The 14316-nt window shown below is 37.7% G+C and overlaps 1 protein-coding gene across 1 annotated transcript in view; it reads right to left on the bottom strand.

The window, feature by feature from the left end:
- Positions 1 to 12601, bottom strand: part of LOC106835804 (gamma-interferon-inducible protein 16-like) — a 64831-nt gene extending 52230 nt beyond the window's left edge. Inside the window, exons 1-6 of the mRNA XM_070498071.1 lie at positions 12253 to 12601; positions 8134 to 8417; positions 6812 to 6936; positions 6024 to 6182; positions 4354 to 4521; positions 275 to 442 (exon numbers count right to left, since the gene is read on the bottom strand). Of these exons, the coding sequence (XP_070354172.1) occupies positions 275 to 442; positions 4354 to 4521; positions 6024 to 6182; positions 6812 to 6936; positions 8134 to 8417; positions 12253 to 12254 (906 nt within the window). The 5' untranslated portion in view covers positions 12255 to 12601. The remainder of the gene's footprint in view (positions 1 to 274; positions 443 to 4353; positions 4522 to 6023; positions 6183 to 6811; positions 6937 to 8133; positions 8418 to 12252) is intronic.
- Between the last annotated feature and the right edge of the window lie 1715 nt (positions 12602 to 14316).

Below are 14316 nucleotides of genomic sequence, written 5' to 3'. Positions count from 1 at the left end.
AACAAATGACTAATTATACCCAATAGAGAATAGGGATGATTAGGTATTCATTGGCTCATAGATTATCCTTATGCAAAGGAGAATGCATAATGAGTTAGAGTTCACATTTTGGGTACAATCTCATCTCAAAATATACAATTGATAAAAAATATGTGATTTAATTAAAGAAAGAATTGTATATAGTAGGGGATTAGTGAGAATCTCCTTCATGGTTGTAGTGATCACTGTCATTATGTTTTAGGGAGGGGAGATATTGGAAATAGGAAGTTGGTACCTTGATTAAGGAACTGCTGGATGGGGTTGGTGGTGGCACCTGAGGAATCTGGACACAGCCCTCAGTTGGGCACGTGTTGGTTGTTGAAGGTTCTGGAAGGTGACTCTGCTCCTGGAATAGTTTCATTCTCTTGGAGTCATCAGTTTTAGTGGTGGTGTCTTTCCTTTTCTGAATCAAAAATCGTATATGTGTATTTTTCTTGGTTAGTGATTTTTAATATCAAATGAACTACTACACTCTCCTCCTCTCTGTCTTTCTCTCTCTGTGTCTCTGTCTCTGTCTCTCTCATACACACACACACACACACACACACACACACACACACACACACGAGAGCATCTTACTGTGACAATTTTCTCTGGAGTAATATCACAGCTTCAGATACCCTCAACACCTCCCCAGCTTGGACTCCAACCAAGATTAGAAGCTTCACTCTGCAAATATTAAAAACTCAGATGATTGAAATTTGGTCTGTTATGGAATTCTGGCGCTACCTCTGCTGCAAACAGCCCTGTGTCAACTTGATTAAGATAACACTTGGAGTTATGTATTGGTAGAAAATCCTATCAGTCTATAATGGAAGCAAGTCTCCAAACAATATCGTCTGCACTTAGGGACGTTTTATTAACTAAGTCTTTTACTACCTTGTGTATTTACCAAATAAGCAAATTGGTCAGGAAATCAGGTCTCCACCTATTTTTGAATGCTTTTTTTTATCACCATACTGGAGAAATTCCCTCACATTCATAATTCTAGAGGCAGGATTCTGTTCTCTATGTAGTCTGCATCAGGCAAAAAAATCCTTCAGAATTCTCAACAATAAACAGACCCATTCATGGTTTCACCAAGGGACTTCCTAGTACCTGGACTTTTATAATTGTTTAAGTAAAGGCAGGAAGTGTCTGTAAAGTCATTTATCTTGACTACCTTTGATTTCTCTAATGAAAACCCATTTCTAACATTCTACGTCCAACATAAATTTGCCACAGTTCTTGCCGCTTCTAGCATTCATGTATCTAATTCATTAAGTGTCACTTGTTGAGAAAGCTGCAGATGAGGGAGCTGCTTGAAATGCCTTCCTCTGGCATGCAGCTTCCTGATCAGGACACCTTCTGACCACCCCAGAACCTCATTCTTCATTAGAAGGTTTACAGAACCTGGACTATGGAAATGAATCTGAGACATAACACTAATTATAAAATTTTAAAAATAAATTACAGATATCGTGACATCTATACTCTAAATCTGAAATCAATATATGCCATTGAATGCTCAAGTTGTAGAGTTTAATAAAGCTGGATTTGAAAGGTTGATCTAACATTCACTATCTGTGTGATCTTGGAGAAGATTTTTTTTAAAGAGTAAGTGCAGAGGCCGAGACTTGAACCCTGTCCTCAGGCCCTTGACCAATGATGCTGCAGCAAAGAGCCTACAAAGCAGTCATTGGACAAGATTTTTAACCTGTATGAACTTCATATTTCTCATACAAGAAATGGAACCAATGATAGCATCCTCCTGTGGCATTACAAAGAATGGATGAGATAATGTACACAAAGATCACAGGTTTTAGAGACCAGCACCACTAAACACTCAATTCATAGAAAATTCATGTTGTTATCATTATTCCATGGTCAACCCCGGGGTTTGTCTTTCTGCTGTGATCTATGGATGTGTAGGAGAAAAAATTTGCTATGCCAAAATGTGTCTCCTTGGCTTGATTATTTCTAAGAACAAAAGATTCAGGAGAAAACTTTGACCTTCCCTCTAACTGCCTAAAAGAATTTAAGATAGATGGCCTGTTTGAGAAGGAGCTAATACCATAGACAACTATAGCATAATATGAATTAGGTGTGGGAGACAGGGAGGAACCTAGAAAGGCCCTTTAGATTAAAGTCCTCTCCCTGTCTCTTTGTCTTTGCAGGTATGGCAAATATTTGTGCACCAAACATTTGCTTTTCATTTCTGTGTCAATTGCCTTCCTCTCCTTGAAGTCCCAAACTGCTATCCCCCTACATCCTCTTTTGTCTTTAGCTGAAGATGGTATTTAAGGTGGTGGCTTTGGCCATTTTGGTGAGTTACTCAGTTTTCCTGGGTTTCTCCCATGTGTACATGTTATTAAACTTGCTAGATTTTATCCTGTTATTCTGTCTCATGTCAATTTAATTCTTTGATCAACCAGAAGGACATAGAGGGTAGAGGAATATTTCTTTCTCCTCTACAGATGTTTATGCATTATTTTGACCCTCTTAATGGAAACCCTGGATAGAGATGATATGGGAAGTACCTTATTAAAGAAGCATCTCTATCCACTTCTGCCACATATAGTAGTTTAATCTAATTGAAAAGAACACCTTGAGCATCTTTCAAAATCAGTTAAACCAAAAGCTTCCATCATAAGATTAGGATTTAGATGCCTAAAATATTCTATTTGATTGGATAATATTTAAAAAGAGTAATTGATCTTTTCCCTCTGATTATTCCCTTCACCACCTCACTCTGATTGAATCATGCCATTCTGTGCTCTTTGCTTTGTGGGAGATATAGCAGCAGGAATCAAAGATAATATTGGTTTGCTTCTGGCTTTCAATCCCAAAGGCAAACAGAGTCCATATTATAGAGAAAATAGTTGAGAGACTCCATGATGAATAAGAACAAAGATTTCCTGTTCATTTAATGGATCATAGAATGGTCAGACACCCTTTTGTCAGGCTTCCTATGCAAGCAGCTGGACCCCTAAGAAGAAATGACTCTATGATCTGTTTAGGCTATGAGATTGAGGATGCAGATGAGCCTCCCTGAGAATCCTGTGCTTGAAGGAGATTTCAAAGAAGCATAATGATTATTACAGGAATAGGAATGACTGTGTCACATATTTAGGCAGAGGGGGCCTTGGAAAGTGTCACTTCCAAGCCTGTATGCATAGAAAAAATAGAGTTGTTTTGAGATATCCACATGTGCTATTGTCACAGCAGAGATACAGTGGGCCTGAGGTTTCAGTGACTAGACAATGGCCAAGTGACTTGCCTTGGCCAAGAGGCAAACAGGCAGATTGCTAACTGCATTCCACAAATAAGAACTGGAGAGATTATAGAGGGAATTATGAATTATTGAAGCTACAATAATAACAACAATAATGAAGCAAAACTTAATAAATCTTGCCTGTAGGAAATATGTCTTCAAGTGCTATGTGTGCGGTGGTAGAGTCTTCAGCCTGGATCAGAGGCCAGCTTGGGGCTTGAGTGACAAACTATATTAGAGAACAGTGATTTAAATGCTGCTTTTGCATATTCCTCAAGTTTCCTGCCTATTCATTGTGGAAATAGGGATTCTACCCCATAGGTCATATCAGGGCAGAACAAAAGGCAGACTAGGGTAAGAGTTGGTGCACTTGTGTGTGCACTCACTTTTCCACCTCAGTCTTGTCTTTCCTAGGGACAGAGTGCCTATAATCTGAGGTTATTGTCTAGTAAGGAAGAAAAACATACATTTATTACAGTTGTGATAATGTTAAACAGGAAAAATAAAGGGACCAGTGAAAGCAAACAATGGGAATATCTGATATATTCTGGGAGGCAGATATTAATGAAGACTTGACTGAGGAAAGAATTCACATTTGCACCTAAAGGTTGTAGACACTTGAACCAGTGGTGAATCAGGACAAATGATTCCAAGCTAAAAAAGGAGCATGTGTCAAAACATCTGACTTGGGAAGGAGCATGTAATGTTGAAAATAAACGATGTAGTATGGTCAGTGAGCAAAGGGGAAGAGGGCAAAAGGAAACTGGAATGTAGGGGATAAACACACTCACATTCATCCCTGCTTGTTTGGTCACTTTCCCCCACTCTCTCTACTCTTCCCAAGAGAGTAACCCTCTGAAGATTAGAGATTATTTCATAAACACATGCCTCCTAAATAGCAGCGGAGTTAGAATCTAGTAGGATCTCAAAATATACATTGATGAAGGAATGAGAGATTATGTTAAAAATTAAATTGTACACCATGGGAGATTAGATGGGAAGCTCTTCCAAGATTATACATACTTACATTGTACGTAAGTACAAGGAATGGAAACAGGTACCTTGGTTGAGGAACTGATGGATGGGGCTGGTGGAGGCATCTGTGGAGTCTGAGGACCACTTTCACTCGAACATGAGATTGTTGCTGAAGTATCTGGAAGCTGACTCTGTTCTGGGAACAGCATCTTCTTTTTTGAGTTGTTAGTTTTGGTGGTTAGGTTATTCATTTTCTGGAGAAAAATAGATCTTTTTCCTTATTTCTGGATAATTATCTTCAAAATCACACAGAACATAACATCTCATTCTTTTCTTTCTTTCTTTTTTGAATAGGATCTCAATTTTTCAATTTTCTCTGGAATGATAGCACAAAATCAGATACTGTACTACCTACCCTTTTCTACCTCAAGCAGGATTACAGATTTCACTCTGCAAAAAAGCTCTTATTAAAAGCTCAGAAGAAATTTCATTGGTTTACGGTGAAATGCAGAGTTCACATCGGTTGTAAAATTGTGTCATGCATAACTTTGCAGGTTATCTTTTGGTAGATAACCTTCTCAGGTTATAAAGGAAGCAAATCTCAGCACAACCTTGGCTGCACTTATGGGTTATTGTTAACTATGACTTTCTATCCAAGCAAATATACAAATGGTTTCCTGATATCTGCTCTTAAGACTCCTAGAAACCCATTTCTCTAATCTTCTCAGAGAGATTATTGGTAGAAATATGGGTCCATGGAATGTACACCAAGAAAATAAAAACAAAAATTGAGAAACCTTTATAAAGGAAGTCTGTCTTCAAGTGGTGTATGTGGGGTGGTGGTGGGGATGTAGCCTGAGTGAGGGGCACCTTGGATCTTGGGTGAGAAACTATGTTAGAGAACAGTGATTTAAATTCCGCTCTTGCCTGCCTACCCTTTATGCTGTCTTGGGGCAATCTTTCCTTACCCACGCACCTCAGATACAGGCTTCATTGTCCTGTGTTGCATGTAACCACAGGGTAAAACAAAAGACAGGTTGGGATAGGAGTTGATACATGCAGATATGTACTCACTTTCCCACCCCAGTCTTTTCTTCCCCTGGGAAAGGGTACCTATAATCTGAGCTTATTGTCTAGTACAGAAGAAAGATGTAAATTTACTACAGTTGTGATAAGTGCTATAAAAGAATAGTAAAGGATCTTGTGAAGGCCAAAAATGAGAATAGCTAATCTTTTTTGGGAGTGGGAGTATCAGTGAGGACTGCCTGAGGAAGAGATTCAGGCTGACATCTGAAGGTTGAATATATTTAGGCCAGTGAAGAGACAGGAATAATGAATTCCAAATGAAAGAAATAGCATATGCCAAAACACGTGACACGAGAAGGAGCATAGAATGCTGAAAATTAATCCAGAAGTATGGTTAAGGAGAAAAGGTGAAAGGAAATTAGAATGTAGGAGATAAATATACACTATTATTCATGTACAAGTGTCTTGCCACTCCCCTCCCCTTTTTCTGGACCAACACAAGACAGTAACCCCTTGAGATCAAGAATTATTTCATAAATGCACACCTTGCTGAAGCAAAGGACTTATAACACACTGAGATCTTGATATCAATATTGATAAATTAAGGAGTGATTTTACTATATAAAGAAACTGTAAATAGCAGGGAATTACTGAGAAGCTCTTCAAGGTCATGATGATCTCTGTAATATGTTGTAGGGATGCACAAATATTGGGAACAGGAAGATGGTACCTTGGTTGAGCAAATGCTGGGTGGGGTTGGTGGAGGCATCTGAGGAGTCTGGGGAAGGCTCTCAGTTGACAGTGTGCTGGTTACTGAAGTTTCTGGAAGCTGACTCTGTTCCTGGGTTAGCTGCATCTTAGATTCTTCAGTTTTTGTGGTTTTGTTTTCCTTTTTATGAAAGTAGTTTTTTTCTGATTAATAGTTTTAATATTAGATGAAACACATCTTCACCACTGAAAACATCAACTTTTTGTTACTAGGTTCTAATATACTAAAATTTATGTCTTTGAGAACTCCAGGGAGCTTCATAAAGTCCATCTTCGGAAGAGATGACCAGAAGCTAAGCAGTGCAAATATTATGATTGCTTCAAACAAATCGTAGACAAAATTTTATGCACGTCACTCTTTTACTCGTTGTGATGACAGGAGCAGAGAACTTGGATTTAGAAAATCCAAGCTTGAATTTAATCTCTTTGATTATCCTTTGGCAAGCTGTTTCCCTAATCTGATTGCCATTTTAGTTCATATCTAAAAGAGGAGCAATGATTTCATATTCTCATTATAGGGAATTACATTACACACATTAAAGTGCACAATACTTGTGAAACTTAATGGGTGATCAGTAACTATTAATTTGCTGATTCTTAACCTCATTTTTACTCTGCCCCTGGAAGACCTTTTGTCTGATTCTTCTATTTGCATGCTGAGAAATGAATAAAGAACTAGGTGTTTATAGGAAGGTAATAAATGGAAGGTCCATAGAAGAAGCTTCTTTAGCGGGACCTTAGCCATCCTACCTTCAACACAGGCGTCTTGATTGTTTCAGGTTTATTCATGGTGGAAGTAGATTCCTCTGTACTGTGTTTATCCTGGTTTCTTTGTTCCACTGGTTTTGTCCCTTTTGCTTTCCATCGCCTCATAACTGGTGTGGTAAAAGAGAAAATAGTAAATCCAAAGGAGCTGGTCTAAGACAGCTGAAGCCCTTTCAATAATATTTCCTCCCAGATCCTGTGTGTGGGTCTATGTATGCCCTTGTCTGCCTCTACTGCTTTAGCCAGGCTGGCCACAGGTAGCCAGCAGAGGTAAGGGAGGCACAAGCACTGTTTCTTGCTTCCTCAGTCGATTATTTTCTTCTCCCATGTGCAATGAGCACTTCCTTCCTGTGCTCTGGACTCCAATATAACTCAGTCAAACCATTTTCCTATCACTTATCCTACACTTTCCCTTTTAGAATCAGTTTTCATGCTGCTGGTTGTCAGTCATCTTCTGTAAAAGATGTGTTCGAATTACTGAACCCAAAGGAAGAAAATATGATGTAATTAGTGTTGTGACAAATTGGTGATACTGAACTTGGGCTTTTTATTTATTTATTTAATTTATTTATTAGCCCTATTAGGAAGATTAGCCCTGAGCCAACTACTGCCAGTCCTCCTGTTTTTGCTGAGGAAACCTGGCCCTGAGCTAACATCCGTGCCCATCCTCCTCTACTTTATACGTGGGATGCCTACCACAGCATGGCGTGTCAAGCGGTGCTATGTCTGCACCCGGGATCCAAAGCGGCGAACCCCAGGCTGCCGACAAGTGGAACATGAGCACTTAACCGCTGCGCCAGCGGCCCGCCCCAAATTTGGACTTTTTAAAATGTGTTGTTATAATCCAGTGATTTTATAAGAGACAAGTTCTTCACATCTCTGAGAGAAAGGTTTTTATTTAAGTACTGCCTCATGTTTGTTACGAGACAACATAACAATGGTGGAGTAAATATTGTAATAGAGCATGTACAGTAATTGATATAAATATTTTTAAAACTCAGACTTTTAAAAATTTTTTTTTGTCATTTTGTAACCTTTCTAATGCACTGAAAGCCTTGGTCTTCTCATAAACTCCTTCTTTTTCTTTACCCTCACCCCTCAAAATATACCCTCTAGAATGCATTAGATCCATTTGTAGGAAAGGGGACACCCTAAGTTATCATTTTGGCCCCTGCAGTACTAACATTGTCATGGCTACTAAGTCCTAAATTGGGAAAGGGATGTGTCAACTATGACAAGTCAGGGTTTTCTAGTCAAGGTTGAGGATGGTGCGGAGAGAGTGAGAGTGAAGAATTCTCACCCATTACCTTTTAACTTTTCATGTTTAAGAGTCTTTGCATAGTCTTTAAGTTCTTCTATGTCTTTGTACAAATCTATTAGAGCGTCAACACAGGCACCCTCTGGAAAGATTTCTTCCATCAAATCAGCAATCTGAATTCTATTATATTCATTTTGAGCTTTTTCAGTCAGTTTTAAATCATTGGCGAATAAAGACTTAACCATGCTAAAATGATATTCACTGATGGGCTCTAATCCTTTCAGCAGAAGGATTTTCTTGAATTCCCTCTTCATCTCTGAAGTTATAGATGACCTACAAGAGAAAAATAACATACAGTGTTATATATTTATACAGACATTTTAAAAGACTATCAATGTTTATATAAGGAAGTGGTCCATACGAAGTGTCATCCATGGGTGTGTACGACAAGAGGGAGTTAATGACCAGATGTCATCATGGAAATGGGTTGAGAACTGCTGAATTAGGACTTCTAAGAAATTTTTCCCTTTTAATGATGACAGTTGAGTTGTTTGGAGTAGTATGGTAGAAGAAGGTCTTGAAATAGGCCATTGTTGCAATGTGTCGACTGTCGACTGTGTAGTGTCAAAGCCCCTGGTTCCTCTTCTCATCCTATTTTGAAGTCTATCCCTGAATGTCTGCCTGTTGGTTCCTAACACTTCCCACACCCACTAAGCCTGAAGTGACCTGTGCGCAAAATGGGCTGCAGATTCTCACCTTATGTGAATATCTTTCTGCCACAGCACTACAGTTCCATGCTGGGTACCTGCCCTAGTCCACTTGGCTCTTCCCTGGTCAACTCTAACTAGTATCATCTCTCCCTGGGGCTTGACCATGTTCTCTGTGTCCTCTGTACCCATATCACTGTCTCTTTCTTGGACTTCTACCTGCTCCCTAGTGAAGGATCATAGCATGTATTGACTGGAATGATTACTATAGTTGCTTGATTTTTGTCTTTCCACTCAACTTTTTTAATCAGATCTTTTCATAGAGCCAGATATCTCTCTATACAGCCACAATTCTATCTCACTTAAAATTCTTTAATAATTCCCTGTTTTCTTACTGAGAAATGTCTTGCTCCATAATCTGCCTTGGAAGGCCTTGAATAATCTGCATCTTTTTACTTCTGTTACTTTTGTATTTCTTATGTCTTATGCTCCAAAATATATAGCACACTTTGCCTCTCATTTTTTATAACTTTGATAATTCCCTTCTTGCTGCCTAGAAAGCCTTTCCCACCTTTCTTCCTCTGACTACCTCCTTACAGCCTTCAATGCTCAACTGAGGCTTTGTCTTCTGAATGCTGAGTCCCCATTTTGGACTGAGTTTCACTCCTCTGGGCCTCTTAGCACTTTCCACACTTCCTTCATGGCACTCAGTGCATATTATGGGTCCCAATTTTCTGTTTAAATTCATGAATTCTTTCAGTTTAGGGACCATGTGTTTGATTACTTTTTGTATAATTGGGATTTTCAAATTCCTGTGAATTGCTCTTCTTGAGAGAACGTGAGTGTCCTAAGGTTGGTCAGGCCCATAGACTGAAGGATGAATCCACAAAAGGACACATTATAGTGAGACATAAGAATATTATAAACGAAGTGAAAACTCTGAAAGCTTCTAGAAATAAAGAGCAGGTTACATGTAAAAACCCAAGGATCAAATTTAAACTAATTCTCAACAGCAAAACTCTCTAAGCAGGACAGCGGAATAATTTTTATATAGTACTGGTCCAAAATTCCATATCTATTTCAAAACTGAAAATTCTTTTACATAAAATTTTTTTGGATTTGTTGTGAGTGTGACGACACAATTTATTTGCAAAATAAAACAAGATGTGAGGTGCCAAGAAGCTATGCATAATCTTTATTCATTCTACTTAAATATGATCATTCATGCTTTCTTGCTGAAATATTAGTGCATTTGATTTTAGAGTAGTATCCAGATCCTACCAGGGCTTCTTGTCATGTAATAGTGTAAGGAGACGTATTAAAAGCCTTTCTGAAGCCCCCTGATTCTGAATCTCAGAACATACCTAGCCTAAGGAAACCAGAAAAGATACTGTCACCCTATCTTGAGTGGAAAAATAATTTGGAAAGTAGAATTTTTAATCTAGCCAAAATGATATTTAAATATGAGGGCCTCAAAAACTGTTCTCTGATATTCAAGGCCTCAGTAGTTCTGCAAGACAGAGACCCAGACAGAAACATCTATTGGAAGTAATATTCAATAAGAAAATAATACAAAATCAAGAAATACTGCAAGCCAAAGGTAAATAAGAGTGAAAACCTAACTTGGTTAGGTGAGCCCATGTCTTAAAAATAAACAAAGCCTGATGGAAAAGAAGAGAACAAGGAAGTACGTCAACATGGTGGAGGGAGGGAAGAAAAAGAACCTGGCAGTTCACCAGTGTATTTGTCCTAAAGGATACGATAGAGTATAAGTAAAAAAATATATAAGAAAGGAGAATATAGATGTTTCATAAATTGAAATGGAGATAACAGAAACAAGACAAAACACATTAATTGTCAGCATATACAAAAAAAAACCTAAGCAGTTAACCTACAATGTTAGGCAAATTGTATTTGAGAAATATGTCAATATATTGTTAACAACAGATCAGTTAAGGGTGGAAATACAAAAGAAAAATATTTTACCATTCAAAGAATAAGTAGAAGAAAATCAATTTATTTATATTAGTGCAGGTTTAAATAGAGGCGAACACAAAAAGTATCAGAGCATGACACAATCATAATGGGTTCAACCTCAAGGGAGATAAAACTCTTTTGATTGTGTATTTACCTACTAATCGTAAATATCTTTTGTTTTTATTACTTTATATTCCTTCATAATGCTATAAATAGTGTATACTCTATTTTACAACATAACATATGTTAAATACAAAATTATATTTGCAGCAGTGTGTAGTATATTTCTTTTCATACACACATGCTCATTCACAAATATATTTTATATATGAATGCCTCTAAACATAAACAGATACATATAAAATATAAATTATATATGTGTGTGTGCATATAAATAAGGATATTGATCCTAAATCCAATTTGGCTAAAGTTGTTGCTTAACTGGTTAGCATATACTCGTTATGTACCTGTTGATAATAAATGTGTTTTTGTCTTGTTTCTGCTATCTTCATTTCAATTTATGACCCTTCCATGTTCTCCTTAAGTATATATATAAATTTGAGAGATCTACAAGAAAAAACCCCACAAGGTTATGGAAGGAGATTTCAGTGTATCTCTCAATTACTAAATGAACAAGGTAAAAAAAAATCAGTAAGATGTAGATGATTTAATCAACACAATAGACTTAGTGAACAAGGTTTATGTAACATACATAAAATTCTGAACATTAAAAATTTCAAGCACACATGAAATACGATTATACCAAGCCATGCAGAAAGTCTTTAAACAATTCTAAATGTAGGTAATAGAAATCTATTTGTAATTAACTTTGCCTGCCTCTCCCCTATACCTTGCAAACAGGAAAAAAGAAAAAAAGAATAGTTTTCAGGAAGGCAGAAAGAAATCCTTAAAGAAACTTAAATAACGACTCTGACAGCTGATAGAGACTGGAGTACTAAATAAAAAGTAAACTGTCTTACAGAGACGTAAAGCAGCCATGTTTTTATTTAACTGTGTTTGTGGAACTGAAAATTTTTCTGCTTTCTGTGTGTGTGTGTTGTGGGGGGGTGTAAAAAATTAAGATAATACCATACAATACAACTTTGTATGCAGATGGATTTTTTACTGAATATTATTTTATGATATATTTGCCATTCTCCTAACTTGATTTTACGCAGGCCCTGACCACAACCACCAACTTTCCTGGGCACATTCCAGGAGAAAAACCCCAAACCCTTTCTCTAAATATAGCTCATGTCAAAAGATGCCCAGGAAATCCATTTTAATATCTTTTATAGTCAAAATGCTTATCCTTCAGTTATGGTGGAATAAAATGTCTATTATTTGCCTAGTTAGTAAAGGACTAGAATCAAGCTACTGCTGTTTTCACTTTTCTGAATATAGTTTAAATTAGCCCTTTTCCCACAAATTCTTCATAATGTAAGCTCCCCTTGTAATCTTTTGGTTACCAACCAGATACTCACATCTTCCTATGGAAATCCCCACAGGTATCACCTCGTTGGAAATTTCTTCCACAGCAGTCCAGATTTTGAGGTCTTTTTCAGAGATGCAGAAATCACTTCTTATTTTGTTTGAGCAGGAAGATAAATCAGTAAACTCTCAGAGACTGAACTGCAGGATGTTATAATCTCCTCAAGGGCGGAAGAAAAAGAAGTATTTTGAAAAGCAACAAAAACAAATGGCACTGGTAGAGTCACTTGAAACCTTGACTAGTGCTGGCCATCTCATACTGTGCTATCCCGGAGAAACAGAAGTTATGAAACAATGTTGAGACTCCTCCCACCTATGTTCTTAGCTTTCGATTCCTTAGTCAGAGAAAATCACCAGTTTCCTTCCTGTAAATTTTGTTGGGGCCCAGGACAAGCCACTCCCAAATATTCCACAACAGCATATTGATTATTTTGGATTAAAATTCCTTGAGAAGGATAAAGGGCATTCTGACTCTCCTGTCTCCGTTCTCCCTGAAGGCAGGAAATGAATCTCTCACGTGCAAGGTGCTCTCTCTGCATCCTTATCACCAGAGCTGGGGAAGTCAGGTCAGAGAAACTGCCTAAATAAACCTGGCTAGTTGACAACCTCAATCCTAAACTCTGCTTAAATCTCTCACTAATTATGAGTCTCATATTTATGTTTCTTTGTCCTGTCATTCCTCACGAATTTCTTGTTTCTTTGTGAAAAAGATGTATATATTGTTTGCTTTGTTCTCTCCAATCATCATTTCTCTATGATCTCTAATACATATGAATTGAAGTGTTTTTCTCTCCTTTTAATCTGGTTTTGTGTCAATTTTATCATTAGTCCTGCCATAAGAACACAAGAATGGTAGAAAGGGAATTTTCCCCCACCCTGACGACATCTTAATCAAGATGAAAATTCTGGCAAAGTTATACTTAAATTTCTGTTGCTGTTGTTATAAATGTCAGTAGATGAAAGAAGTTCCAACATTAGAACTTTGTATCCAGCAGACTTACATGTGGGACATTAGACTTATATCCCTTGAATGATGCTCAAATAAAGGAGAAGTAAGGTGAGTCATCTGGCCACTTATCCCTCCTTTCCTCTTCTTAGAGTGGCAGTGGCAGAAGATCTTAGAAAAGGCATCTATCTCTACTAGTACTTTACTGCTTCTCCTGGATGGAAGTGAGTCTGCTATAAAATTTCTATTAGCTTAAATAGTATCTGAAGCATTCACCTGTTATGGATTGACACACCTGGAGCTTGACAGAAGTATAAGGTCATTACAAATTTGTAAATCCTTTCTCAAATATATAAAAGGAATATGGCACTAGTAGTCCTCTTGACCAGGCTACTTTACCTCACTGATTAAATTCATGGTTAATCACACTTCCTGCGTTATTCATGGATAAACACATGTGAGTAATGTGTTCATGTCATGACAGCATTGAGCGTTGCAAATTTTGGAAGAACACTGAATCTCTGGAATGAGAGGTGACTGACAAACCTTTTCTTCTGCAGTGGTTTTTGTGTGTGTGTGTGTATGTGAAGGACAGTGGATGCACCAGTGTACCGTAAGCCCCGAGATGTCAAATAGATGGCACCAATCAGCAGACATTACAGTGGTAACCACCAACTGATCTGCAAGTAGGGTGAGGCCATGACTGGAAAAGGATTCCCCAAAACAGCTAATGTAGGTTATCTCTTCATCTAAAGAGAAGAAAGGCGATTATTTTTGTCCACAATAGAGTCATGGAGGGGATAATTGAAGTCTGGATTTGCAACTGTCTGAAAAACTCCCTCAAAGCAGGAATAAGTCAGGAAAAAGCAAGGAGTATCTGGAGTGATGACCACAAACACCTTTGGGTGCTCATTGTTTTCTTTCACAGGCTTTAGTTTGCTGCTTATGTGGATGCTTGGAGCTGGTCTTAAGGTAATGGGTAGAGAGGAACATTAAGAAAGTCAGAGAGAGCCCCATTCTAGAGATCACAGAGTAAAAGGTAGATGGGAAAAATGACCATAATTCAGTACATTTTTTTCTGTCACTTTTCTTGTAATCGATTCATGTGGAA

Source organism: Equus asinus, chromosome 25, assembly GCF_041296235.1.
Source record: "Equus asinus isolate D_3611 breed Donkey chromosome 25, EquAss-T2T_v2, whole genome shotgun sequence".
Taxonomy (NCBI): Eukaryota; Metazoa; Chordata; class Mammalia; order Perissodactyla; family Equidae; genus Equus; species Equus asinus.
Note: the sequence above shows the minus strand (reverse complement) of the source record. Positions and strands in the feature narration are given on the sequence as shown.